The 27,243-nt window shown below is 44.2% G+C and overlaps 2 protein-coding genes across 5 annotated transcripts in view; one reads left to right on the forward strand and one right to left on the reverse strand.

Moving 5' to 3' along the window:
• Positions 1-27,243, reverse strand: part of LOC126993546 (fructosamine-3-kinase-like) — a 144,774-nt gene that overhangs the window by 54,574 nt on the left and 62,957 nt on the right.
• Positions 272-8,398, forward strand: LOC126993545 (uncharacterized). Of its 4 annotated transcripts, none has more exons than XR_007747899.1 (5): positions 272-893; positions 1,067-1,143; positions 1,265-1,399; positions 6,114-6,245; positions 6,475-8,398. XR_007747899.1 is itself a non-coding variant. In XM_050852684.1 (2 exons), exon 1 carries the CDS (start codon positions 4,703-4,705, stop codon positions 5,921-5,923), a length of 1,221 nt encoding a protein of 406 aa, XP_050708641.1. In that variant the 5' UTR covers positions 4,515-4,702; the 3' UTR covers positions 5,924-6,245; positions 6,475-8,396. The 4 variants fall into 4 exon arrangements, 1 of the variants encoding a protein (XP_050708641.1); XR_007747898.1 differs by having other exon boundaries at positions 272-886; XR_007747897.1 differs by having other exon boundaries at positions 273-1,143.

Below are 27,243 nucleotides of genomic sequence, written 5' to 3' on the forward strand. Positions count from 1 at the left end.
TCTTGTGTTTCCGCTGATCCGAGACGGCAGGTTACAATGAGAGAAAAAAATAATCTGAAGCCAGGCTTCATTCACAGATTCATTGTCTCATTGCTAGTATAATAATTCATTGGGAGGTATTGGGGAGTGTGCTGAACACGGCTCCTCAGTCTCGCCCTCTCCAGCCATGTACAACGAACCAACTCTCGGATTTCCTGTATGTAAGTATTTTCATTGTTTGTATTATGTTATCTTTTTGATATATACTATCATTGTATGTGTATATAGGTATACTTGTTGTGATTATTTATAGGGTGTGTGTGTCATGGTATGTACATATGGTGGTGTATCGGTGATATAAATCATACGTTAAAGAGCAGTGATTCCAAACCTTGGTGGAACCCCTCCCATGAATTTTCATTTTCCAAGGCACCCTTGTTAATAGTGTTCTAATGCAAGATATGATCGTCTGTTTTTTTTAAAGTTATTAAGCAATGTATACTGAGTTTGGAATTCAAGATTGCATCAAATGAGCTAATATGATAGACTTGGTGAAAAGTCATACTGTAATAGCACAGGATTATTTTACGATTTTTTGGAGAACCCTTGGTGATGGTCGCCGGAAGCCCCCAGGGTTCTACGAGCTCCTAGTTGGTGATCTAAGTTATAGAGTGTTGATTGTCGGTGTTTTTATTATTAAACTGTTTTTTTTGTGGCTGCACTGTGTGGCTGCTTGGTGCTGTGACGGCCAGGATAACAGTACCTGGGTTTGCACCAAACGAGAGGGAAGGCTCGCTATGAGGCTCTGCTCATAGGGGTCGTACAAGCAACGTCGTGGTTAACTGCATGGTGTGGTGTAGTCAACTGACATGTGTCAAACGCATAAGCCGGAGTAGTTATGCAAAGCGTAAGTGGTAGTTCCCATTTTGTTTTGCTTAATATATTATCATCTACTTACTTTGTTTTTGCTTGTTAGTTATTGTTTGACGGCAACATTATTGACACATACGTGGAGCACTTCAAATCAAGGTATATCCACAACTTTCTATGTACGTACTACCCTAACACCATTCGATGAACTTTTCAGAGAACATGTGTATGATTTCTTTGGAAATCTAAAAACACGGTTTATGACGATGGATGAGGGCGATGTAATATCAGGAGGTTAGTGGTTTCATTTTGCTAATTTAGAAGAATCAAATTCTGAGTATTTTTTATACTTTTTTTTATTACTGTTACTAGTTTGAAATGCCGATGTTAAAAGGTTCTTTATCATAACTTTTAGGTGATGATTTGTCTGGTGATCTCAGCACAGACAAGATTGCATCAAATAGTCAAGACCATCCAGCAATCCAGTCACTGTCGTCAGGTCAGGAAAGCAATGAATTATCAGACAATCAAAACACTAAATCTGCGCCTGGTAAGTCATTTAACTCGCTGCACACTTTTTCTTGCAAAATGCTTTATATTGTGATTACACTATACATGTAAAACTATTGTTGTTGGGGTTCCCTGCATGAAACATGTTTTTTTTGGTGTAAGGGATGCACGGGCGGGGTGAATAACGGGGTACAGTGAGTTTTTCAAACTTTAAAGCACTTTATTATTATGAAAACCAAGCACCAGTTATATTACAATATAATTAGAAATTGTGACAGTTGATAACAAATATAATTGAAAACAGAGTGACTGTGGCCTGATAAGGGTACTGTTGTGATTTTGGAAGAGTCATTTGCTTCAAAGATGACAAGTTGGCAAAATGCAAGGAAATATTAATGCTACGAAAACAAAAAAACTTGAAATATGCTGACATATCCCTGCCAACTGTAGTAGACAGTATCCATGGTTATCACCACGAGTGCTATAGGAAATTTACAGCATTACCAAAGGCTCACAGATCTGCAACCAAACCTTCGTGGCACATGAGCCAAGAAAATCCTTCATGTCACATGAGCCAAGAAAAACAATCACTAAGCTTGAACGAATCGGCAGCAACATCGAAAGAGGGCACATGTGATTTCCAGCCGATGTGCTTGTTTTGTGGATCGGCTAGAAAAAAAATTAAAAACGTGGAGCAAAAATTAGTTTCAGCTGAGACAGCCCAGTTTGCTGCAAACATTCAAGAATATGCTGAAATGAAAGGGGATGAAAAATTCTTAACACAGATAAGAGACCAGGATTTTGTTGCAAAAGGATTGAGGTACCACGCCAACTGTCGCTCACTGTACCAGAGTCAAGCAAGGGCAATGTCCAAAAATGGAAATCAACCAAGGACAGGGTACATAAGCAGAGAGAAAGAAGTTCATAGAGAGGCTTTTGACTCATTGATATCTTACATTGAACAGAATGTAATTGAGAAGCGCGAGGTGCATTTGTTAACTGACCTGAACACCTATTATACAGCCACTGTTCATGAAATAGGTGGTGAGGACTTTCAACATGCAACCCCAACAGCACAAAAGCTGGATGAAAAATTAACCAAACATTTTGGTGAGAGGATCGTGGTTCAAAAGGAAAGACAAAACGTGGAAGTATTGTCCATTCGTCTGAGATGTCAAAAGAAGAAGCACTTGCTTTCAAATTTGATAAACTCATGGATATTAAAATGAAAATCAGAGATGCAGCATTGGTACTTCGTGAAGCCATCATGAAAGCCCCACAAAAGCAAATACCTTCAAGTCCGACCATGCAAGATATAATTGGGGAAGTTGATGTCCCGGAGTTAGTCCAAGACTTCTTCAAATACTTAGTTGGTGGTCCAGACTCAAGAATATGGAAACAACCAGGAAAACAGCGGCGAATCAGGGCAATTAGTCAGGATGCAGTATTTTCTGCAACATCTGGTAAGAAAAAACCAGGAAAGCATCTGATTACAGCTCTGGCTATGAAGAGCATGACTGGGTGTAGAAAAGTAATAGAAGTGCTGAACAGAATGGGTCACTGTGCCAGTTACCATACGGCTGAAGAAATAGAAACTGAACTAACATTTTCGGTCAAAAATAATGACAACGAAATGCCGTTTGGTATGCACTCAGGAAATGAATATGGAACTGGAGTAGCCTGGGACAACTTTGATCGATTTGTTGAAACTATGAGCGGCAAGGACACACTTCATGATACAGTTGCCATAGCGTACCAGCTCGTTGAAGCTAAAGCCTCTGCCCAAAATCCAGAGTCAGATAGATTTCACCATGAGAATATTACTGAAACAAAAGCATCCCTGCCAACAATTGGAGTCGGCCTAAGCAAGAAAAGGCGGCGTTCCTATGAAACTGAAAGCTCTGAAATTCAGCCTTATCATAAAAAACCACGCCTAGAAAACGCCGGGTTACTGGCTGCCGATGATATCAGACTTCTGACAAGTGAGGAAAATGTTGACTTAGGGTCATGGAAGAAAGATGTTCTCTGGATGTTGGATGTGTGGCAAAATCCAAATACACCAATGTGGGCAGGATGGAATGCAGAGAGTTTATGACTGTAGAAAACAGATGAAAGTTTGGTATTTGCCACAAATAAACCAATCACCCACATCAAATGCTGTCGTTGTTGAAACAATGAAAAGGTCACAGAAATTAGCAGAAGAGTCCAACAAGTCTTGCATGGTTGTCACCTACGACCTAGCCATAGCAAAAATAGCTTTGCAAATACAAGCCCAGGAAAAGCCGGTATTTGACAATCTCTTCATTTCACTTGGGTCATTCCATGTGGAGAAAGCATATTTTTGTGTCATTGGGAAGCTGATCGCTGAATCTGGTGCCCCGCACATATTGAATGAGTGCGGCACTAGCAGTGGGCTCTATAAACGGATTTATCAAAGGAAAGCATTACAACCGCTGCAAGAGAATACACGAACTGCTAGCGGTTTCTCTGGAAATACTCTTTTTTGAATGGTTTCAAAAAAGCCAAAACAACCCTGACATAGTACCAGTGCTTCAGAATGAGCTAAAATGCATCAGTGATTCTCCAGATATCAACAAATACCAACATTCAAAGGAAGGAAACGACATATTGGAAAGATACAGAGACTTCTATGAAAAAACACTGGCCGGGGACAATGGAAAAACTGCACAGTTTTGGTGTAGCTACATCAGCCTGATGCACCTGTACCACAGATACAGCCGCAGTGTCAGAACCGGAGACTTGGAGGGGTACACAAACACATTGCTGCAAATGGCAAACTATTTCTTCGCCTTGAACCATCACAACTATGCCCGCTGGACAGTAAAGTATCACGATAATCTACTGAAGCTTAAAGAAACACATCCAGAAATCTATGAAGAATTCAAAGACGGACTGTTTTCTGTTAAGAGAACCAAGAAGCCATTCTCTGGAAGTCCAATTGATCTGACATTGGAGCAAACTATAAACAAGGATGCTGCCAGCCAGCGGATTGAATTGCCGCAATGACAAACTCCATATCTGCAAGGCAAAGATGGGCCGAATCTCATTTCATTCGGACATCCATTCTGTCACATGTATTTCAAGAAGCTGGCATGCATAAAGAAGAAGATGTAACACATGGGCTGAAGAAGCATGCAATTAGGAAGGACAACAAAACAGTCAAGGACATAATCTACATGATAAAAGAAACAATGAATCCATTCACTGAAGACATAGACTCCAAACATCTGTACAATATTGGGACTGGAAAACTGCTCCAGAGGAAGTAGAAAGCTTTCTCCTCAATGTCAGGGAAGCAGGTGAAGTCCAGAGAAAGAAGTTCATGAATGAGTGCCGCCAAGAGCCTGGAAGGTTTCTAGCAAAGATTACTCGGCAAGAGGTGTCAACATTTGCAACTGCAGGAACAAAATCAAAGAAAACAGATGTAAAAAGAGTGGCAGCATGTATGGTCCGTGACTTGTTTGGTAGCATTCTGTATGCTTCAGTAGAGAAACGCATCGACTTAGCAGAAGTGCTAAAATATCCTCTGACACCTGTACCATTATCACTCTGTCATGTGGATGGTACAATGCTGAAAACACCAAAATCGGCTCTGATGCAATATCTTGAGAACAAGGTGAAATCAAACTCTCCGGAACACATCGATGTCACCATAATCGATGCATCATTTTACTTCCATCTATTGCCAGGTGCAGCCCTTCCCACGAAATTTGGTGGGATATCATCACACATTTTACGGAAAATCATGGCATCAGAAGGCGATGAAATTCACTTCGTGTCTGATAAATGGCTAAGTCCATCAATCAAAGACTGTGAAAGAGCTGCAAGGGATGGATCTGTTAATTCATTCAAAATAACAGGTGGCAATCAGAAAAGACCAGCCAATTGGATGAGTGCTTTACGCAACGCAGGATTTAAAGAATCTCTGGTCAAGTACTTGGTTGCTAGTTGGTCAGATGATTGCAATGTGAAACACTTGGGAACCAAAACCTTGTATGCAAATGATGGCGACACCTGCTACAAATATGTGGTGGAAGGGAATTCGGTCATGAAATCAGAAGAATCAAGATACAGCAATGACCACGAAGAAGCAGACGCAAGAATGTTCTTCCATGTGCACAAGATAACTGGACAGAAAAACATAGTGATAAGAACGAATGACACTGACTGCTTAGTTATTGGTCTTGGATCTCGGTCAAACTTCTGTAATCACAAGGTTTGGATAGATGCAGGACTAGTCTCAAACAATACACGAAGGTACATCGACATGACCAAGCTTGCAGCAAACCTAGGCGAGTCATTGTGTTCAGCGATGCCTGCATACCATGCATTCACTGGCTGCGACTACACTGCAGCATTTTCCCGAAAAGGAAAAGTTCGGCCACTAAAGATCTTGGAGAAGAACGCCAATTTCCAGAACTCTTTCACAGCCTTAGGGAAGGAACAAACAATATCAGATGAAACTTTTTCATCAATTGAGAAGTTCACAGCTGAAATGTACGGTAAAAGGAAAAGTCAATTCATCAATGATATACGATTATAATTATTCCTAGAACGGTACAAACCTTCTGGTAAATTGGATGAAGCGCGCATCAGCTGTTTGAAAAAAATGGACGGAAGCACCCTCCCACCGTGTCACAATGTCCTGAAGCAGAAAATAAAGAGAGTACACCTCATAGCTAACAGGTGGAATTCTGTTGACCTTGCTACTCAGAGTCCTATCTCGCCAACAGAGTCTGGATGGACTTTGGGATATGGTAGTTACCAGATTCTTTGGACAGAAGGTGACTTGTACCCCAAGACAATCGACGTGCTGCAGAATGACAAGGATGGCTCCGATGATGAAGATATTAATGACTGCACAGGTATGTACTTACTTTTAATGAATAATCGCAATATTAATCTATTTCATTATTACTGCTGTGTTAATTATGGCAGATAATTGAAGGTCATTGATAAACCCATTTTCCAGGATTGAACGTATAAGAAACTATAAAACAATCCAGAATTACAAATAACTCGTTAAAGTTACTTCACATATTAGCAAAAGTAGCATCCTCGGTTGATTTCAGTTAAAATAAAATTTTCTTCCAGATGACTTGGCAATGGAAAGTGACACTGATGCAGATGATACTACTGACGATGAAACTGAAAACAGCGAGTGACTGTAAAGACCAATGAATACACGTTAACATATTGAGAAACAATATACTCTTGAAAAAATATATGTAAAATGTCTTCCATACTCTATGCTATACTATATGCATCAGGTATTTCCAACGAATGCTAGTTTTTATGTCTGCCTTAGTTATGCTCCTTCTACCTATAGTAGAAATCTGAAACCTCTAGGAACAGGTTTTTTTTTGTTGTTATCCTTAGGAACAAAGATATGCAAATTTGGGGGGTCAGCTCACCCTAACTCACCCCCCTTAAATCCTTAAATCAAGCCAGTTTAAATGTCAGCATCAGTTTAACTATTTATTCTACCTATGGTAGAAATCTGAAAGTTGTAGGAACAGGTTTTTTTGTTGTTGTTGTTATCCTTAGGAACAAAGAGATGTAAGTTTTTGGGGGTCAGCTGACATTAACTTACCACCCTTAAATCAAGTGAGTTTAAATGTCAGCATCAGTTTAACTATTTATTCTACCTATGGTAGAAATCTGAAAGTTGTAGGAACAGTTTTTGTTGTTGTTGTTGTTATCCTTAGGAACAAAGAGATGTAAATTTTGGGGGTCAGCTGACACTAACTTACCACCCTTTAATCATGTCAGTTAATATGTCAATATTAGTTAAGCTACTTATTCTACCTATGGTAGAAATCTGAATGTTGTACGAACAATTTATTTTATTTTACCCCTAGGAACTAAATGGGACACATTTTGGGGGTCAGCTGACTCCATCTTACCACCAGAAAAATAAGTCAGTTTTTACTCCAACATTACTTTTGTTACTTAAAGTAACTATATAATAAATATAAAAACTGTAACTCATAGTTGTCCTTTTTTTACCTCACGGGGTCAAAATGGGCAAAATTTGGAGGTCAGCTGACCACATCTTACCACCTGATAATGTTGTCAGTTTTAGTCTCATTATCAATTTGGACAGATTAACTCTGTGCTACTGCATTTTGGTACGTGTAGCTCTTGGGGTAAGACATTTTTACCCCAAGGGCCAAAATCAGACTAAATTTGGAGGGCAGCTGACCCCCTTTTACCACCGAGAAATAGTGTCAGTTATTAGTAGATTCATATCTACTGCATTTTATCATTATACTGAGTGAATATGATTCGTGTAGCTTTTGGGGTAAAATCCAACACTTTTAGGGTCTTTTTAAGGGCAGCTGACCCCTTCATCCCCCTTAAATATTCTGTGAGTTATATCGCCATATTATTAAGAATAAATACATAGTATTATATACAAAGTTTGAAGTGTATAGTTTGAAAAGTAAAATCAACCTCAAAAAGGGGTATTTTGGCACCCCCTGGGGGCAACACCCACCCGAGTTGAAGCAGCTGACAAACCTTTTTCAATTGTCGGTGATAAACTTAACCAAGTTAGAGCATTATATCTTCTGGGCTCGTTGGGGTAAAATCACCCGTAGCTAGCTCTCGGACTATAAGTGCGGGGCTAGACTAACCCCGCAGCCGCCACTACCCTATCGGCCAGTTTCACGTGGAAATGCTATAGCGGCGATAGCCGCCATTGGTAACGATCAAAACAAACAAAATGACTGTGAAAGTGGCCCTAAGTGCATGTTGTGAAGTATAGAAGTGTGGAGAGGGAGGACCTAAGAAGCGATACAAAGCGTTACAGGTCAAAAGAAGAAGGTCCACACTGGCCGGTGTTACGAGAAATATTTCCCCGATGAAATTAGTCATTCTGATGTCCACCACGAATGCGCGCTGTGGGAATACACAACATTAAAAGTATTAATTAGCTGGTTTTGTTCTAGTTTGTCCGCTTGTGATCTTTGTAAGCGGTGAGGGAAATATGGAAACAATAAGCAAGATGAACCTCTCTGCGAGCAATTTTCGCCTGCGCCAGAACGGGCTGGGCCGACCATCAGGCCCCACCTGGAACAAGAAAGAGCACAGCAACAACAAGAAGGAACACTCCAAGAACTCAAAGAACAGCTAGAAGATCGCTTCACAGGATTACAGCAACAGCTAAAAGCAGTACAAGATGGAAGTGAGTCAGTGCGAAGAGAAATGACTGATGTGACCACGAACTTGCGACAACGCCTGATAGAAGTGGAGAAAGAACACACAAATCTTCATCAAGAGATGGAGGTGGTACGGGAGACGACACACAAAGAAATATTAGAAGTGACAGAGTGAAGGCCCTTGAAGACTGCTTGGCTGGAAACGGACAGCCAGTGCCTGCAGGGGCTAGTTGTACCCAAGATGCTTCTCCTACGCAAGTCCGGGGTAGTTTGAGCCCTGTTTAGCCTGAGTTTATCCCCGCAAGAAGTTCCGCCAGCCCCATGAGTCTGCTGGGTTCACCTGTTAGAAAGAAGCCTCAGGAGTTTGATGGCAAGGTCTCCTGGGAGGCTTACCGCGCTCAGTTTGAGCTGTTGGCAGCTCGGAACGGATGGGATGACCAAGAGTGCGCGGTACAGCTGGCCACTAGCCTTGCTCAGCTCGACAATGCGACAAAGGGCAGCTACAGCGGGCTGGCACAGGCGTTGGAGCAACGATATGGGACCAAGCCCCAGAACGAGCTCTTCAGGGTTAGGTTCAGAACCCGCAACAGGAGGCGCGGCGAGTCTCTTCAGGAACTCGCTCAGGACCTTGAGAGCATGGCGCACAAGGCATACCCAGGTGCCACCCCTGACCTGCTGACGGTTTTGCTGCGTGATCAATTCATCGATGCCCTGGACAGCCCTCAGCTGAAGATACAAGTGAACCAAGCTAAGCCAACATCAATGCAGGAAGCTCTGGCACGTGCCATGGAGTTTGAGTCCTTTGTTAGGTCTAGCTTGTCAAGCTTCAGGGACGACTCGACTTCTGGCTTTAGGGCACGAAAGGGCGCTGTCAGCGACACAGACAGGTTCCAGGGAACGTGCTGGTACTGCGAGAACGAATGCTATAAGAGGAAGAAGGAATATGAAGGTGGCGCTAAGAAGAAGCCCAGAGAAGGACCCAAGTGCTGGACCTGTATAGAAAAGGGGCACTGGAAGAATGAGTGTCGGAAAAGTGTGCCCCCAACGAGGGACCACCACTCGGGAAACTAAGAAGGACTGGTTCACGGAGGCAACGACCAGTCTGTCCTGTACATGCCCCGAAGATATCAGTGTGCAGGAGAACCACCATGACAAGCTGCCAAGTGGAGGGCAAGGTTGACGGAGTGTTGTGGCCTGTGGTCGTCGACACAGGCTCGGAACGCACATTGGTGCGGCCTGACGTGGTGAGTCATCGTCGGCTTCCTAAGACGCCGCATCGACTGTGCGGAGTCACAGGACACTACGCAGAGCTCAGAGGCCCAGTGGACGTGAAGTTTGAGCTCGGAGGAAAGGAAGAGTTCCTCTCTGTGTACGTGGCCGACATGGACGACCCCTGCATCCTAGGTATGGATTATCTTGTCTCCCACAGGTGCAAGCTGGACTTCCGCGCTAAGCAGCTGACTGTAGGAGGAAGGAGGGTGCCACTGACGACTGTGAACAAGGAAGACCTGCCAGTGACCTGCCAAGCGCACCACCATTATTCCTCCGAGGTCGGAGATGCTGTTACCCTGTCAAATTACGGGTGCCCCCCCGGCTAGCCTGTGGGTAGTAGAGAGTGGAAGTCGATGCCCGGTAGAAAACGGGGTGATTGTAGACAGTACTTTGGTAGACCCTGCTGCAGCGGAAGTGCCTGTCGTCGTGGCCAATGTCTCCTTCAGCCCAAAGAAAAGAAAACAAGGGACCATCGTGGGGTTGTGCCAAGAGATCGACCAGAAACCAAGAACCTGTGTCTGCAGGAGAACCCTGACGAAACCCCAGGAGCTGCCCGACTACCTGCGCGACCTGTTTGACAGGAGCTCCAAGTGTCTAGAGGAGCCCCAAGTGGAACAGCTCAGGGAGCTTCTCGTGAGGAATGCAGATGTGTTTTCCACAGGAGACCTGGACTTGGGGTGTACGGACCTGGTAGAGCACCACATCGACACAGGTAGCCACCACCCAGTGAAGCAAGCTCCTCGAAGGATGGCACCAGCCCGTCGCAAGGAGATGGATGAGGTGATGGATGATCTCCGGCAACAGGGGTTAATCGAGCGGTCCAGCAGCCCGTGGGCGTCTGCTGTAGTGCTCGTCAGGAAAAAGGACGGTTCCCTCAGGTGCTGCGTGGACTACCGAGCCCTCAACGATCTCACCATCAAGGATTCATACCCACTCCCACGGATCGACGACACGCTCGACGCTTTGGTGGGCTCCAAGTGGTTTTCAACACTGGATATGAAGTCTGGGTATCACCAAGTCAAAATGGCGGAGCAGGACAAAGAGAAAACAGCCTTCTCCTACGGTCAAGGCCTGTGGCAGTTTAAGGTCATGCCCTTTGGCCTGTGCAACGCGCCGGCCACGTTCGAGCGGCTGATGGAGAGGGTGCTGGAGGGACTTCACTGGAAGACGGCACTCATCTACCTCGACGACGTGATTGTCTTTGGCCAGACCTTCGAGCAGGAGATGGAAAGGCTATCAGAGGTTTTCGCCCGGTTTAGAGCTGCACATCTTAAGCTCAGCCCGAAGAAATGCTGTCTGTTCCAAAAGGAGGTCCAATACTTGGGACACATCGTGAGCGAGCCTGGAGTACGCACTGATCCTGAGAAGGTGGCTGCGGTAAGGGACTGGCCGACACCCACTAACGTGAAGGAGCTGCGGAGCTTCCTCGGGTTGTGCTCATACTACCGCAGGTTTGTGAAAGGCTTCGCTACGATTGCTGCACCACTGCACCTCCTGACGAAGAAGGGGCGCAAGTTTGAGTGGACAGCGGAAACTCAGGTTGCCTTTGAGAAGCTGAAGGAGGCCCTCATCAGCTCGCCCGTACTCACCTACCCAGACCCCTCTAAGCCTTTTGTACTGGATTGTGACGCCAGTGATGAGGGGATTGGTGGAGTGCTGTCCCAGGCATGTGCCGACATGGAACGGGTTGTGGCCTACTTCAGCAAGAAGCTCACCCCAGCCGAGAAAATCTATTGCGTGACCCGGAAAGAACTCCTGGCAGTAGTCAAGAGCCTTGACTTTTTCCATGCTTACCTGTACGGTGCAACTTTCACCATCCGCACGGATCACGCTGCATTGCGGTGGTTGAAGTCACTGAAAAACCCTGAGGGCCAGCTTGCTCGCTGGATAGGTAAACTAGAGCAACATCACTACACTATTGTGCACCGACCTGGGCTAATACACGGTAACGCGGACAGCTTGAGCCTGCGCCCCTGCCAACCTGAGTGTCAACATTACCACCAGAGGGAAAGCGTCCAGAATATGTGCCGCCGCACTACAGTGGAACAGACAGCGGAGGTGCCATGGGAAGACTTGGGAAAACTACAACGGGAGGACCGAGATTTGAGACCAATTATGGAGTGGCTGAGTCAATCGTCAACGCGACCTGGGTGGGAAGTAATCTCGAGAGAAAGCCCTACCACCAAGAATTACTGGACTCAGTGGGACACTCTTCGGATGGACAACGGGGTGTTGCAGCGACGCTGGGTCTCTCATGATGGTCTTGACCACTACTGGTCCACGGTGCTACCTATGAAGTCCCGGGAAGGCGTCTTGAAAGAAATGCACGACAGCATCACCAGCGGACACCTTGGGGTAAGGAAGACACTGAGTCGCCTGCGGCAAAGGTTCTACTGGGTAGGCATGAGGAAGGACGTGGAAGAATGGTGTCACGCGTGTGAGGTGTGCTGTGCAAAGAAGGGCCCCAAGAAGCGCCACCGTGCCCCATTGCAACTATACCAGGTTGGAGCCCCCATGGAACGGGTGGCAGTGGATGTAGCAGGACCCTTGCCTCTGACGACGAACGGAAATAGGTACATCTGCGTCACAATGGATTACTTCACCAAGTGGCCGGAAGTCTACGCCATCCCTGACCAGGAAGCCACTACCATCGCTAAGGTATTGGTGGAGGAGTTCTTCTGTCGCTTCGGTGTGCCTAACGAGCTCCATTCCGACCAGGGAAGGAATTTTGAGTCAACAGTCCTTGCTGAGTGCTGCAAGCTTCTGGGTATCAAGAAAACCCGGACCACCCCTCTGCACCCACAGTCAGATGGAATGGTGGAGAGGTTTAATTGGACGTTGGGCCAGGAGTTGGCCAAGCAGTGCAACAATGATCAGTCTTCATGGGATCAGAAGCTGCCTGCGCTTCTCATGGCCTACAGGTCTGCCGCCCACGAGACTACGGGGTATTCACCGGCAAAGCTGATGTTTAGACGTGAGCTGCGATTGCCGGTGGACCTACTGACAGGAAGGCCTCCTGGGGAAAGCCTTCCAAGGGACGCCTCCAGTTTTGCCCGTCAACTAGAGGAACGGCTGGAAGAGGTGCACCATCAAGTCCGAGGTGCCTTGAAGTTCTCCGGGGAGGCCATGAAGCGCGGTTACAATATGAGGGCAAGCTACGTTGACTTCAAGGAAGGAGACCAAGTCTAGCTTTACAACCCGCAGAGGAAGAAAGGACAGTCTCCGAAGTTACAGAGCCCTGGGAAGGCCCTTACACTGTGCTAGAACGCCTCTCCGACGTGACTTACCGAATCCGGAGAACGGAAAGGACCAAGCCGAAAGTTGTCCACGTCAACCGCCTATGGAGGTACCACGGTCCGGGAAACTACACCTGGAACAACTACAGACACCCAGCAGGCGACGAAAACGCAAGGGACGTCCAGGACCGAGAGGAGGTCGACGACGACGTAGGCCTTCTGGACCTTTCAGCCGAGGGAGATAACCTCCCGGCTTCGGCAGATGTTCCAGGGACACCCCAAGAAGCGGACGACGATGAGGCGCACCAGGAGACAGACGCGCAGGAGGCACCGAGCAGAAGACAGACAACGCAGGCGTCCACAACGATACGACGATTATTATGTTTTTGATTAATTCTCTTATGTTTGTATATAGTTAAGTGTGTGATCGGGACGATCACAATTAAGAGGGGGGGATAGTGTTGTGCTGGAAGCTTCCCCCGGCGTCCATGGGGCTCTAGAAGGCTCCGGGAAGAGCGAGCAAGGGGGCGGGGAGCAAAGCCTCGTCCGCGCCCCGCGGGGCGCGGCCAGGCGCCAGGCGGGAAGTGTTGCCAACCCGCACATACTTTTGCTACATGTTCTTGTATGATCTAAAATATACTGTAACATTCTAGACTGTACTGTTCTGGATATATATAGGAGAAGAGGGCGAGAGGAGGGCAGTCCCAGTCATAGTAACCTAGTGGTAAGTAAAGAGTCAGAGTGAAGTGTACTACTAAGGAAGAACATTAAACTACAGAAACTGCAAAGTGTTTACATATCTCCCTCCCACGGAGTCTCCTGACGGCGACACGGAACCCAAGTAACACGTCCGGCATAACAATATATTTAAATAAAAGCTTAATATAGTGATCTTCAGACAAAACAAGAGGGACTGTGATACCACTGGGGAGCCAAACTTGCCTCTGCCGGCTGAAATACGGCATTCGTCACTTAACATAATATTGGTTGGTGGTTGAATATTAGTAGTTTAGGATAACAGACCATAGTATTACTCTCCCCACTGCTGCGATGATCAAGCCCCGACTCACGTCCATCAAAACTATAAGCTACAATTAACTCACACAACTGTTCCCCAACATATGCACAAATACACATCAACAAAGAAATTGGAAGAGAAGACCCATTCTTCCCCAGGCAAAAGCAAAACACCACAGCACTCGCTCATCTCTATACAGTGACTGAAAAAATGACGGTTAACCGTTAACGTAACCGTCTTGTTGACCGTCATCATAAGCTTGAGGTGCTATACAGGAATATATTGCAATATTTATTAGCCTACGATTTCATTCTGAGGTTCTTGTTATCAACCCAGCAACGTGTTTTTTTTTTTTCTTTTCTTTTTTTTTTTTTTTTTTTTTTTAACAACAAAGGAGGCAGCTCAAGGGCACACACACAAAAAAAGAAAACAATAATGAAAAAATAAAAAGCCCGCTACTCGCTGCTCCTAAAAAAGAAAGAAAAGAGGTGGCCGAAAGGAAGATTAAATACGGGAGGAGAGGTGTCCTGATACCCTCCTCTTGAAAGAGTTCAAGTCGTAGGCAGGAGGAAATACAGATGAAGGAAGATTGTTCCTGAGTTTACCAGCGTGAGGGATGAAAGAGTGAAGATGCTGGTTAACTCTTGCATAAGGGGTTTGGACAGTATAGGGATGAGCATGAGTAGAAAGTCGAGTGCAGCGGGGCCGCGGGAGGGGGGGAGGCATGCAGTTAGCAAGTTCAGAAGAGCAGTCAGCGTGGAAATATCGATAGAAGATAGAAAGAGAGGCAACACTGCGGCGGAATTTAAGAGGTAGAAGACTATCAGTATGAGGAGGAGAGCTGATGAGACGAAGAGCCTTAGCCTCCACTCTGTCCAGAAGAGCTGTGTGAGTGGAGCCCCCCCACACATGAGATGCATACTCCATACGAGGGCGGACAAGGTCCCTGTATATGGACAGCAACTGTGCAGGGGAGAAGAACTGGCGGAGACGGTACAGAACGCCCAGCCTCGAGGAAGCTGATTTAGTAAGAGATGAGATATGAAGTTTCCAGTTGAGATTTTGAGTTAAGGATAGACCGAGGATGTTTAGTGTTGAGGAAGGTGATAGCTGGGTGTTAGCAAAACATACGGTTTAATAACTAACAAATGTTTACTCTCTCTCTCTCTCTCTCTCTCTCTCTCTCTCTCTCTCTCTCTCTCTCTCTCTCTCTCTCTCTCACACACACACACACACACACACACACACACACACACAAACGCTTGCACACACACACACACACACACATTGAGACTACTACTTTGTTGAGAAGCCCCCTCTCTGTATTACCTCTGTTAATCTATTTGGTATTAACCTAACAAGTCTATTGCAGAGGTCATCTGCTCTTAGGGCCGCTTTAACAGTCGTCTGGTACGCACCCTAACCAAAGGCCCTACCATCCTGGTAACAGGCATTACCATCGCCTCGATCCGCCCTCACAGTCGCTGTTTTCATGGCATCGGCGACTACCAGCGTGGTGACGATCATGACAAGACGAAGGCGCGTGATGCGGCAGTGTTGGTATGCCGGAGCGGCGGGAAATGTCAACATTACATCAGCTGAGCAGAGGATTATGAAGGAGTAATATGAAAAATTAACGTACAAAAAGTAAACGTGAAGAATAAATACAAAGAGTAACTGTGAAGAATATATATGATGAAAAAATGTGGAGTGTCTCACTGATTCACCCCTCAAATGATCAAATCTGCTGATAGCCTAATATTTCCTAGGCGGAAAAGGTGATATAATGATGAGATGTATTTATGATTATTAAAGTTCTCTTATATTAGCAGATGTCAGCAAACCAGACTCTTCACCTATATCAATTACATTTATTCATTATTCACACTTATTTATCAGACTTCACATTTATTCTCTACTTAATAGGGCTGATTTCGTTATATATATGCCCTATTCATACATATTAGGCTAACTAGAATAATACGAGTTTGACAAAGAAGGCATAACAGGTGATTAATGGTGACAAGTATTAAAGTCCTGCCTTCTTTAACTGTTGTGTACTTTTGCAACAATAAACCATCAAGCAATCAAATTGAAATTCTCAGTAGGACGTTTACTGGTCAGCAGGTGAAGTGAGTTCATATCATTCAAAGTCTTCTAATTTTTTTCTTATAATACCATTGAAGCCGTGCAACGTGTTGCTGTATTGTTTAATATTTTTTCACATCTATTTAAAGAAATAATATAACCATTTGGGAGCAAGAATTTGTATTATTTACTAATTAATGTCATTGGTAAGCTCCACTTGGGAGCCCCCGCGGCTACCAGAGCTCCGTTACCAGAGGTTCCAATCTCTGGTGCTGATGCAAACAAACAGCGCCGCGAAAGACGACTGTGAAAGCGTATTTCTTGTTGGTAGCGGCGATCGACGCTCATTGGTATCGATCAACACAAACAAACGTGACTGTGAAAGCGGCCCTTAGTTTCCCACATGTGTTGGGCACGAGCAACAAGATTGTCTTTATTTATGGGTGGTGGTGGTGGCGGTGAAGGTGAGGGTGGTGGTGGTGATAGTGATGGTGGTGGTGGTGGTGGTGATGGTGGTGATGATGATGGTGGTGGTGTTGTTGGTGGTTGTGGTGGTGAGGGTGGTGGTGATCGATGGTGGTGGTGGTGAGGGTGATAGTGGTGGTGGTGGTGATCCAGGGTGGTGGTGATGATGGTGGTGGTGATCGAGGGTGGTGGTGATGGTGGTGGTGGTGAGGGTGGTGTTGATGGTGGTGGTGGCGGGGGTGTTGAAACGGTTTGTGGAGCGAGTTGTGAGATTCAAGGTGGCGGCGCGGCAGCTTCGGCAGCATCACCTCGGGATGAGGATAGGGCATCAATGTATATAGAGGCCAGTGGACGAAACATTTTGAGAAGTGCGACATCACTCCTGCTCGCGACTGTACCAGACATTACTATCTATCTATCTATATCTGCGACGCCTTGTCCCCTCGTGGGAACTATCCTCGAGAGGGTGGCCGCGGCAGAAGTGCCTCCATCTATCCCTGTTCTGGCACTCCCTCTTAGCGCATTCAATCCTGCTACTTCCAACTCTCTCGCTGCAATACTCACTCACCCTATTTATCCACTTCACAGGTGGTCTTCCCCTCCCATAACCCGTGGGCTTCGGCTATGGGAAAGCCGAGAAGTGGCCGAGAAACGTCAACATTACACTGCATTTTGAGAGTAAAAAAAATAGCATGGAACGTGTATCAGAGTACATGCTCCTCTCATAACCGTAAAGCCGTTCAAAATGTTTACTTTTACTCAAACTCCATTCTTTTTGGGTGGTGTTTGATAGAAAATAAATAGTCTCGTGACGCGTGGCATCTAGCCGAGAGTCGCTTGTTGTCTACTTTAGAGAATTTGACAAGTGATTACTGTATGGATAGCTAATTCAGTCTGCCATGATCTTACAGCCCCACCTATGACAAATAAGCCCACCTCAAGATCACTCACCCGCCACAATGACCCAGGGCATGCATGGTGGTTTGCTCTATGCTGCCACCGCCTACAATTAGCTCAAATTAAGGGTTTTGAGCCGAGCCCCAAACGGGGTCCGCCGTTTCAGCGGACCGACTCGTGGGAGCCCCGAACGGGGTCCACCGAAGCTGCCGGGTTAATCCTTCCCTCATACACTCTTCATGAATTCATTCTCCCCATTCTCATCACGTGTCCAAACCATCCCAATGCATCACGTTTCACCCACTCCACCACTCCACACTCCACTCTTTACTAAACTGACATTACTAAAGACATTGCTCAGTTTTGTAAAAAAAAAAAAAAAAAAAAAAAAAAAAAAACCGGCTCCACAGGCTGCATGTTACCCGAAGATGCATGTACAAAATCACCCATTTCTATGTATTCCAGACACCCTGATTTTTGTGTAGCCCAGGGTTGGCAGGCAGAGTGGGGCATCGAGTGTACCTTCTAGTTTAGTGTAGAAATTAGGGTTTTGCTGAACTTCATATATTTTGGTTTGAGGAACAGAAGTTCTCAATACTTTTTTTTCTTTCAATATTTTTTTTCAATTATCTCAAAGTCGTATTTATTTTCTTTTGATTAGTCATTTACAGCCAGTAGCAGTCCAGAACACTTATTTTTGTATCACAGTACCATTTGGAATTAATAAAGCATGTTTTCATTTTTTTTTTTTTTACTGTGATTCCAATTGGCACACGTCGATCATAATCGTTGCAATTTCATAGGTCGACTGATCTAGAGTTAAGTGTCTCAACAGAAATTTTGGGAAACCGTACATCATCAGTCTCGCTTAACTGTACATATTTATGAGCATTTAAAGCACTAAATATTTTTTTTCCCAAAGCGGCAAGCCGACCGGTCGGCAGCGCCGCGTAGGGTATATCTCAGATAATTAAAGCAGCTAGCGAGATACGGAGGCTGACCGTAGGTGACCCAGCGGTCACCTCCTGGTGAGACGATGATTAGTTTCTGAGTTGACACCATGGCGAGTGCACGTCAGTCATCTGAGGAGCTTTCTTCAAGCTCCCACTAGTTTATCTTTCCCCCGGACCTGACCTTCCCTTCTCTCTCTCTCTCTCTCTCTCTCTCTCTCTCTCTCTCTCTCTCTCTCTCTCTCTCTCTCTCTCTCTCTCTCTCTCTCTCTCTCTCTCACTGACTGAAAGAGAGGAGGAAGGGGGGGTGTGTGTGTGTGTGTGTGTGTGTGTGTGTGTGTGTCACGGAGAGAGAGAGAGAGAGAGAGAGAGCATATTCCGCCAGATGGCAGCATCGCCCAGCTTAGGAGGATGCGATGCCCGTTTTCTCTGATTGAAAATTGAGTTGGGAGTTAGGTTATAATAATAATGAATATTTATGATGTAATGACAAACATTTAGCGGCACATATTAATTTTATCGTCTACATGTATAAAAAAAAGGACTCCACTGATGATTTTTTTCATAAATTAAACACCTTGAATTATTTCATGAACTAATTCGCTCTTAAAGGGTTAAAGCTTAGGGTGCGTGATATACACCGGAGTGCGTTATACTCTGCAAAATATGGTGTACATTTCACTCACCGCACACAAAGATCATAAGTGGGCAGTCTAGAACAAAACCAGGCAAGTTAATGTTTTTTCCTGCTGTGTATTCCCCCAGTGAGCATGCATGGTGGGCAGCAGCGTGACTTATTTCTGGGAGGAGGTTTTTCTCATAACACTGGCCCGCGTAGCGGACCACGACCACCGCCACCCTGTCCTGTCATGCACTGCGTAGCTTTGCCGTATTTCCGCCGCCCCACACAGCATGCCAGATAAATTCAAACTAACCAAACATAACGTTATCCTAACGTAACCTTCCTTACAGAGGGGCTTCGCTCCCCTGACCCCCTTAATGGGGACGCTTCACCAGATTTAATCTAATCGAGATGGAAGGGAGGAGGCAACTAAAGGGACACAGCAAGACATTGAGAAAGGGGACTTGTTTGAAAGACATAAAGAAATACAGTTTTCCATGCAGGAGTGTGGATACATGGAATGGACTAAACAAAGACATTGTTGAAGTGGGCAGTGTCCATAAAATGAAGGAAAAGTTGGACAAATATAGATTGGGAGACAGGACTGACCGAGCTTGAGCTCAGGCCCTGCATACTACAAATAGATAAGCACACACACACACACACACACACACACACACACACTCCCCTGACTACCTGTGCTGAACCATCAGCTGATTTGTCAGCTGCCTGTGTTGTGTTTCTGGGGGGGTCTGGGCGATGTTTTTGGGTTGTAGTATATCGGCTTGTGTATAAAAGCCATATTTTCATATAGAATCTTGGCAACAAGTTTTATTATCATCTAAATACATCATCAAACAGGGAAAATTATGTTGCCAGTTTTTCTGTGTGGTCCCAGACTGATTTTCAGCATCAACAAATAATATCGTAAAAATTCCGCAAAAATAACATATTTTCAAATTATTTACAGTGTGTAACAATTTTAAATGGCCATAATTATCCAGTTTTGGAAAATATGTGATAAAGACTAATAGTGTGTGACTATTTTGTACTTATGGTATAAATGTTCACCAAAAGATTCTGCTTCTAGCAACTTAACAAGTAATTCTTATTGCAAAAGAATAACACAAATGTTAATGATCCGCTGTTTCAAGTTACAGCCACAAATGTCCACGACGTCAGTCCTCTTCAATATCCTGGCCATCTGTGATAGGATTAGTGTTCTGGCATGTGTCATCTCCTGTACAGTTGCACAATTCAGTGCACACAAGATTATTTTGTCTGCAAGAGCATCTGCGCGAACACTTGTTGGCTGAATCGATGTTAGTGGATCCGCAGTTGCATCGAATGAGTTGAAGAACTGCTTCTGGAGCTGGTGCTTCCTTTGATAGCAGTGGCATCAGTTTGTCATGTTGCATTTGCCATCCGAGCATGAGAGGATTTGGTATGACTGGATTTAAGACCAGGTCTTGTGACCAAACACTTGCTTGAATATGTGCGCGTCGGATGTGCTCGAGCCAAGCTCCATGTGTAGGTGGTAACATGTCTACTCCTTGGTCAGATCTCAGCCTTTTGAAGAGGTACCACCTGAGATTCTTTGCCTTGGGGATATGGAGTTGCTTAGGACAGAAGAGTGAGCATAAGAATTCTTCACACCTTCGACCACACTATCTGATGGTTCGGCTCCTTCTCCAAGCCCATTCAGTGCAGCAAGTACGGTTGAACTGGCATTAAGGAAAGCTTTGAAGCATCCTTTTTTTCCTTTGCCTTGTATAGGCCCAGTTGTATCGCATCCAGTCAGCGCATGCCATTTGATCAAAGCTGATGCTTTGTCGGAACCAAGCTTGTCATAGATGGGTTTCAGCTGGATGATGCGACGGCGTTCTCCGGTGCCCATGATCATTGCTGGTCGCGTACCAAGCATTGGCACCCTACGAAGAGCCAAGAGCAGAACATCAGTGTCCTGTGAGTATATGTGGACTTCAAATCCTGTTCCTGCTACTTCTACAGCGTGTAATATCATCAGAGTGTCAGCTTTTTCGTGGGTGCTTACACCTGTAGATACATGACATTCAGAGTTTGTCATAATGCTGCTGCGTGTCACGGTTACTAGGTTCTTGGTAGTACTCTGGTTGATGAGTTGTTGTGCCAGGTACAAAGTGAGTGAATCCTTTGTCTCATTGCTTGCAAGAAATGTACCTTTGTCTTTGATACAAGTTGCATCTTCTACAATGTAGGAATTGATTCCCTTGGACTTGCCTCTGCGGCTCTCCCGTGTGCCCTCCTTGAGTGAAGATACTATGGTGTAATTATCAAAGATGATCCTCACTTGGCCATAACCTCGAGCTTTTGAGTCAATCAACTTGACATATGATGTGCCTAAATCCTTGCAGTTTTTGACGTTCTTGACAGCCATCAACTCATGCAATACAGCCATGCCATCAACTACAAGACAGAAACCCTCGTTTTCATCGTTGGTGCCCTGAGCATTGGTTCCTGGGGTTGTATTGTCATCTGGCTCCAGAAGGTTCTCCAGCAGGTGGATTACCATGCTCTTGTCAGTGGTCGGGTGGATTGCTCCATCTGGTTGCATCAGTAACCTGTTTATGTACACAAACTCGTGGGTGCCAATCACTTCCTCTAAGTTGATGTCATCCCTTGAGGATCGTGCTATCACCAGCATCCTAGCAAACAGTGATGATGTTGCTTTCAGTGTGATCACTTGGGAACCGGCTTTCAGTTTAATTTCCTTGGCAGTTGCTGACCAAGACAGCAGTTTAACCTTTGTCATCTTGGCCCACAGGTTTCCATTGCCAATCAGACGATCTTCAATGAAACTTCTGTATGCATCCATGCCAATCTGCTCTGTGGACAGAATGCTTTCTTTGATGTTGTCGGGAATGATCTCCTTCGACAGAAGCTTGAACATCCGACCTGTCGTTGCATCACTGGCGGGCCCAGTCTCAGTTCCTTTTGATCCACTAAAGATGTTGCATGGCGACAGTACCTTCTTCAGTTGTGTGATTGCCTGTTCCTGGCGACGAACTTTGGCCTGAGAGAGGCAGTGGTGCTGTTGTTGTATTGTAGCAGTTGGACACTGCTGCCAGTTGTTCACTTTCGGAAGCAATGCGTGCCAACTCAGGACCAGTGAGACAGAACTTCAGCAAAGTCTTTGGGTTTGATGTTATTCCAGAGATTCCTCCTTGACCTTTGGTAGATTTATAGTGCCACAATACCCCCAAAACTACAAAAATGTCATGCAGAAACATATCTAAACCTATATGTATGCAGGCGCTATTTTCCAATCTTGATCGAACTGCTCGATTTTAGTGACTTTAGTTTCTGTAGTAGAAAGTCATGTGGGACCAAATGAAAAAACTGGCAACATATTTTTCTATGTTCACAATACTACCTGGAACATTTTCAACACAGTTGCCAAGATTCTATATAAAAAAATAACAACATTAAATTTTCCAACACAACCGGATATACTATTGGCCACGTCTCCTATTTGAGCTGTTGTAGGATGAGTGGGAGGGATGATAATATGGAGCGGATAACACCAAGAAGATGAGAAAATGGAGCATGAACGAAGGTACGAGAAGCAGATGGGGAGTCAGTGACGAGAGTGAAGATGAATGTTACGATCCTAGATTCTCTGGTTTTGGGAGTAAAGAGTCGGCTTTGTACAAAAGAGTGCTGTTGATGGAGAAGAAATTAAACAAGTGGATTGGAATAATAAAGAACATGGAGGAGGAGGACACACAAGGTAAGAAACTACAAAGTGATCTTCGGTCAAGAGTACACAATTTAGAAGACAGGGAGAAAAAACTAATTCAAGAAAATGAAGAGTTATGAGAGAAGTTGGCAAAATATGAAAAAAACAATGAAGGAAGGCCTAGGAGTCGCAAGAAAGGAAAATGAAGACCTGAAAGCAATAGTGAACAAGGAGGAATGGAGGGTAAAAGAAGTGTTGGGTGAAATAAAGACCTGGAAAGTAGAACTTGAAAAAGATAATGTATACTTCAAGGAAGTAATTGAAAAGCAACTGAAGAGAAGGAAAATGTAGAAAGAGGTGGTCAAGGTTTTGAAAAAAAAAATTGAAGATTTAGGAAGGGATGTGGCTGACAAGAAAAAGTCTAATAATATTTGGAATGAAAGAGAAGAGTATAATGTTTAAATCAGGGTTGGCATTTCCCCCCCCCCCCCAAAAAAAAAAAAAAAAAGGGGCCGGGTTTTTTTTTTTTTTTTTTTTTTTTTTTTACATAAAATTTTGTTTTATATCCTATTGATAAATAAGGCCCATATATGTACAGGAAATAAAAAAGTAAAATCCATAAACATCTTCCAAAAAAAATATGTAAATAACATCAAACAGGTTTTTTTTTCTTCATCTTATTTGCTTGTGTTCTAGTTTTTGTATCACCAAGCCAAACCATACTCGGATACTCCACATTACACCCAGCCATATCACACAGTCACACCACAAATCACACTTAAATTAAGGCCATCTTACATCATGACTACACATCGCCGCTAAAGTAAATCATTTCGCACAACACCACTTCGTACACATCAAAAGCTAGTGTTTTCTATTTCATCAACCTTTCCCATTAAGAATAAGTCAGGGCTCAATCTTATGCTTGCCAATGCCACACAGTTTGCGATAATAATGTTACTGAAATCGACACAGCATTCTGAAATTAATGTATCAGTAAAGACAGTAGCCACATAGGGACCAACCTGCCACAAAGCAGCAACACCAATCTCCAGTTCACCATTCATGACTGTCGAGTGGTGCGTGCCCGACCACACCTCATGCCTCTCCCTGTCCAGTACGCGTACAGTACAAGTCAGTGGGCGGCCAGGCCCCTAACCCTAAGTCAGGATGAAAAATCTCAAAAGGCCCTTCAATAAAGTGTTTGAGGCATTTCTTGTTAAAAGTTGGTAACAAGTGTTTTTAACCTAATTTGGGTATGCTGAATCCAAATCTGCTTGTTACCAAGCTGGTAAATGCTTTATAAGGGTTCAAAATCGCAATTCAAAATGGCCACCAAAATCATGCTAATTTGAGGTTCTCATTTTTTAAATTTTATTCTTAGACTGAAACCACGTTAACAGATGAGGCAATTAATGTATCCAAAAGAACTTCCACATGCCTGAGACCAACTGAGTTGATATCAAGCAAAACAAACATAGCAGCACCCCACCAGAGGCCAAAATCCAAGATGGCCGCCATCAAACTTAAACAAGGCATATCTCTTGTACTATATGCGCTACAAACTTGTTCTTGGTGTCTATATGTAGGTTTATAATAGCAAGGAACTAGATGGTCTTACATAACTTATATCCAAAACAAAACATACTTGGGGTCAAATGGGAGGAACACATCCAAGATGGTTACCACTAACATTAAACCGTAAATTGCCTTTTCCAACATCAGGTAAGCCAAAACTATATGACTATGGCTACTTGTTGACAACAACAAAGCTAGTTGTCTTTATTAAAATAAAAAAAACACCACCATGCCAAGTACATTCAGAATAACATTTTTATGAATGAAATATATTGATTTAGTCATAGGTTTGCAAATTAGAGAAACACGTAATTGAAATGAAAGTAAACTGGAGGCTGGTATTCTATACTAGTCTTGTATGTTCATGCAAGAATCCAGAGTGTGTACGCATTTGCAGGCTCCAGTGCACAACAGTTTTGATTTGCGACACTTGCATCTTAATGTTTGGCAACGTGTGGTACATGAACATGACACCACTTCTAAGCAGCTCTCGGGAACTGCTGGAAGAGATGTCAGTGTTGGAATGAGCTTTCCATCCACCAGGTTCCAGCCATGTGCTGTAGGTTCAGGTAAGTTTGGATGTGGGCAGTGTGCTTGTCGCCAAACCGAAGCTTGGTAGTGGACTCTGTGAACATGCAATCGTAGAGCATCGCTGCTGGGCGGGAGTACTTGCATGGAGCGTGATCCTGTGAATGATATGACTCTGGCTTTATCAATGTCATCCTCTTCACTGCCATATATGCGGCAAACGAATTTCAGCTGACTTAATCTTGTCATCATTGAGTTCACCATTGCCAAGACCCACCAACAGATGGTGTTGTTCCTTGAACACTTTCCATGCTGTTTTTTTACTGTGTCCTGCCAGAAATGACACGGTGTCACATCCTGTGAGCGCATGGAAAGGAAGCAATGCCAGTGAGACAGACTGAGAAAACGATAGTTCACTGCATACAGTGTGGACTGGAACGTATTTCTGTTTCTTTGATGTGCCTGCTTTCATCCACAAATAAGAACAGTCAAACTTATGAAAATGTGCCACCAGGAGGACAAATACGTCGGTGTCGCGAGCAGACACAACAATAGTTTGTGATTCAGCATGCAGGCAGTGGAGTATAACCCGTGTGTCGGCCTCTTCGTGTTTGGCTCTCAAACTACCCAGCTCTTTCGTTTGGTCAGAACATTGCACTTCTTCTTCATTTTCAAAGCCACCAGCTACAATGATACATTTGTCTTTCGGTGAGTTTTGCATAAGTTGCTGTGAAAGAAATCGAGCAAGATCCGCTTTATTTTCTGCCAATGCAAGAAAATTGTCCCAATTGACTGGTAATGGTACTGATCCATCTGTAACTACTTTCCTGATAGGCTGTGCTGATTTAGACCGTTTCGTTCGTGTGCTAACCTTGATTGTTGTTGCATAGTATCTGTCGAATAGTACATGTATTCTGTCGAAAAGGAAAGTGAAATTAAATCTACATGTATTGTGAAAACAAATGTTTGCCGCTTTCAAACTTGGTAGGGGTAATTGTTGATTAGATTCCAATTGTACAGGATTATATGTTTTACTACATTTTATGAGATAAAGACTATACTACATTATGTTGCGACTTGGTACCCTTTAATAAAGAAGATACATTTAGACACCAAGATAAAGTGCCTGGGTAGTGTTGAACCACATATACAAATTGGAGTTTTAGTGGTGGCCATCTTGGATTTGTTCATCCTGTTTGACCTCAAGTATGTTTTGTATTGGATAGGACCATCTAGTTGGATTCCTTGCTATTAGAAACATGCATATAGACATCAAGAACGTGTTTGTAGCGCATATAGGACAAGAGATATGCCTTGTTTAAGTTTGATGGCGGCCATCTTGGATTTTGGCCTCTGGTGGGGTGCTGCTATGTTTGTTTTGCTTGATATCAACTCAGTTGGTCTTAGGCATGTGGAAGTTCTTTTGAATACATTAATTGCCTTATCTGTTAACATATTTTCAGTCTAAGAATGAAATTTCAAAAATGCGAACCTCAAATTAGCATGATTTTGGTGGCCATTTTGAATTGCAATTTTGAGCCCTTATAAAGCATTTACCAGCGTGATAACAAGCAGATTCGGATTCAGCATACCCAAATTAGGTTAAAAACACTTGTTACCAACTTTTAACAAGAAATGCCTCAATGAGTTTTAAATACTGACTTTTCCTCTTGTCTATATAACGACCCATGGGGAGCGCGTACCCCCTGGGAACCCCTTCACAACAGCCGGGCCAAAACAGCGTCCCGCGCCGTATCCAGGATCGCCGCGCACACCAAATTTCAAATCTCGCTATTGAATATAACAAGTTTTCAGCCATAAACTCAACATAATCATCATGTATTATGTATGAAAACATGCAGAATTAAATGGTGCACATAAAGAAACATAAATTAATTGATAATTTTGAGATGAAAGCATATATATATATAGATAAAATAACTCATTTATTGGCTAAAGCGAGCCAGGACATAGTATGCGCGTCCTTGGATATGGTACGGGGCACGCAAGGATGCAGTACAGTCGTCCCTCAATTAGTACGGGGGCTAGGGACCCAGGAACCCCGTACTACAGTACCCTCTCGAGTTTTGCGCTCGCTTCATTCCGAAGGTATAGTGCTAAACTCGAGGATCGCGAAACTCGAGGTATTGAAAACACTGAAAAAGTACTTATCTGTTCCGACCCGTGGAGGTTTTTATTTTTATTTTTTTTAAATGTGGGCTATGACGCCGGTAGACTATCCATCTGGGCCTGATGGTCAGCCCCGAGACCATCATGGCGCAAGCAACTGTTTATAGTGACGCCATTATAATTGGCTCATGCTGCCCC

Source organism: Eriocheir sinensis, unplaced genomic scaffold, assembly GCF_024679095.1.
Source record: "Eriocheir sinensis breed Jianghai 21 unplaced genomic scaffold, ASM2467909v1 Scaffold63, whole genome shotgun sequence".
Classification (NCBI taxonomy): Eukaryota; Metazoa; Arthropoda; class Malacostraca; order Decapoda; family Varunidae; genus Eriocheir; species Eriocheir sinensis.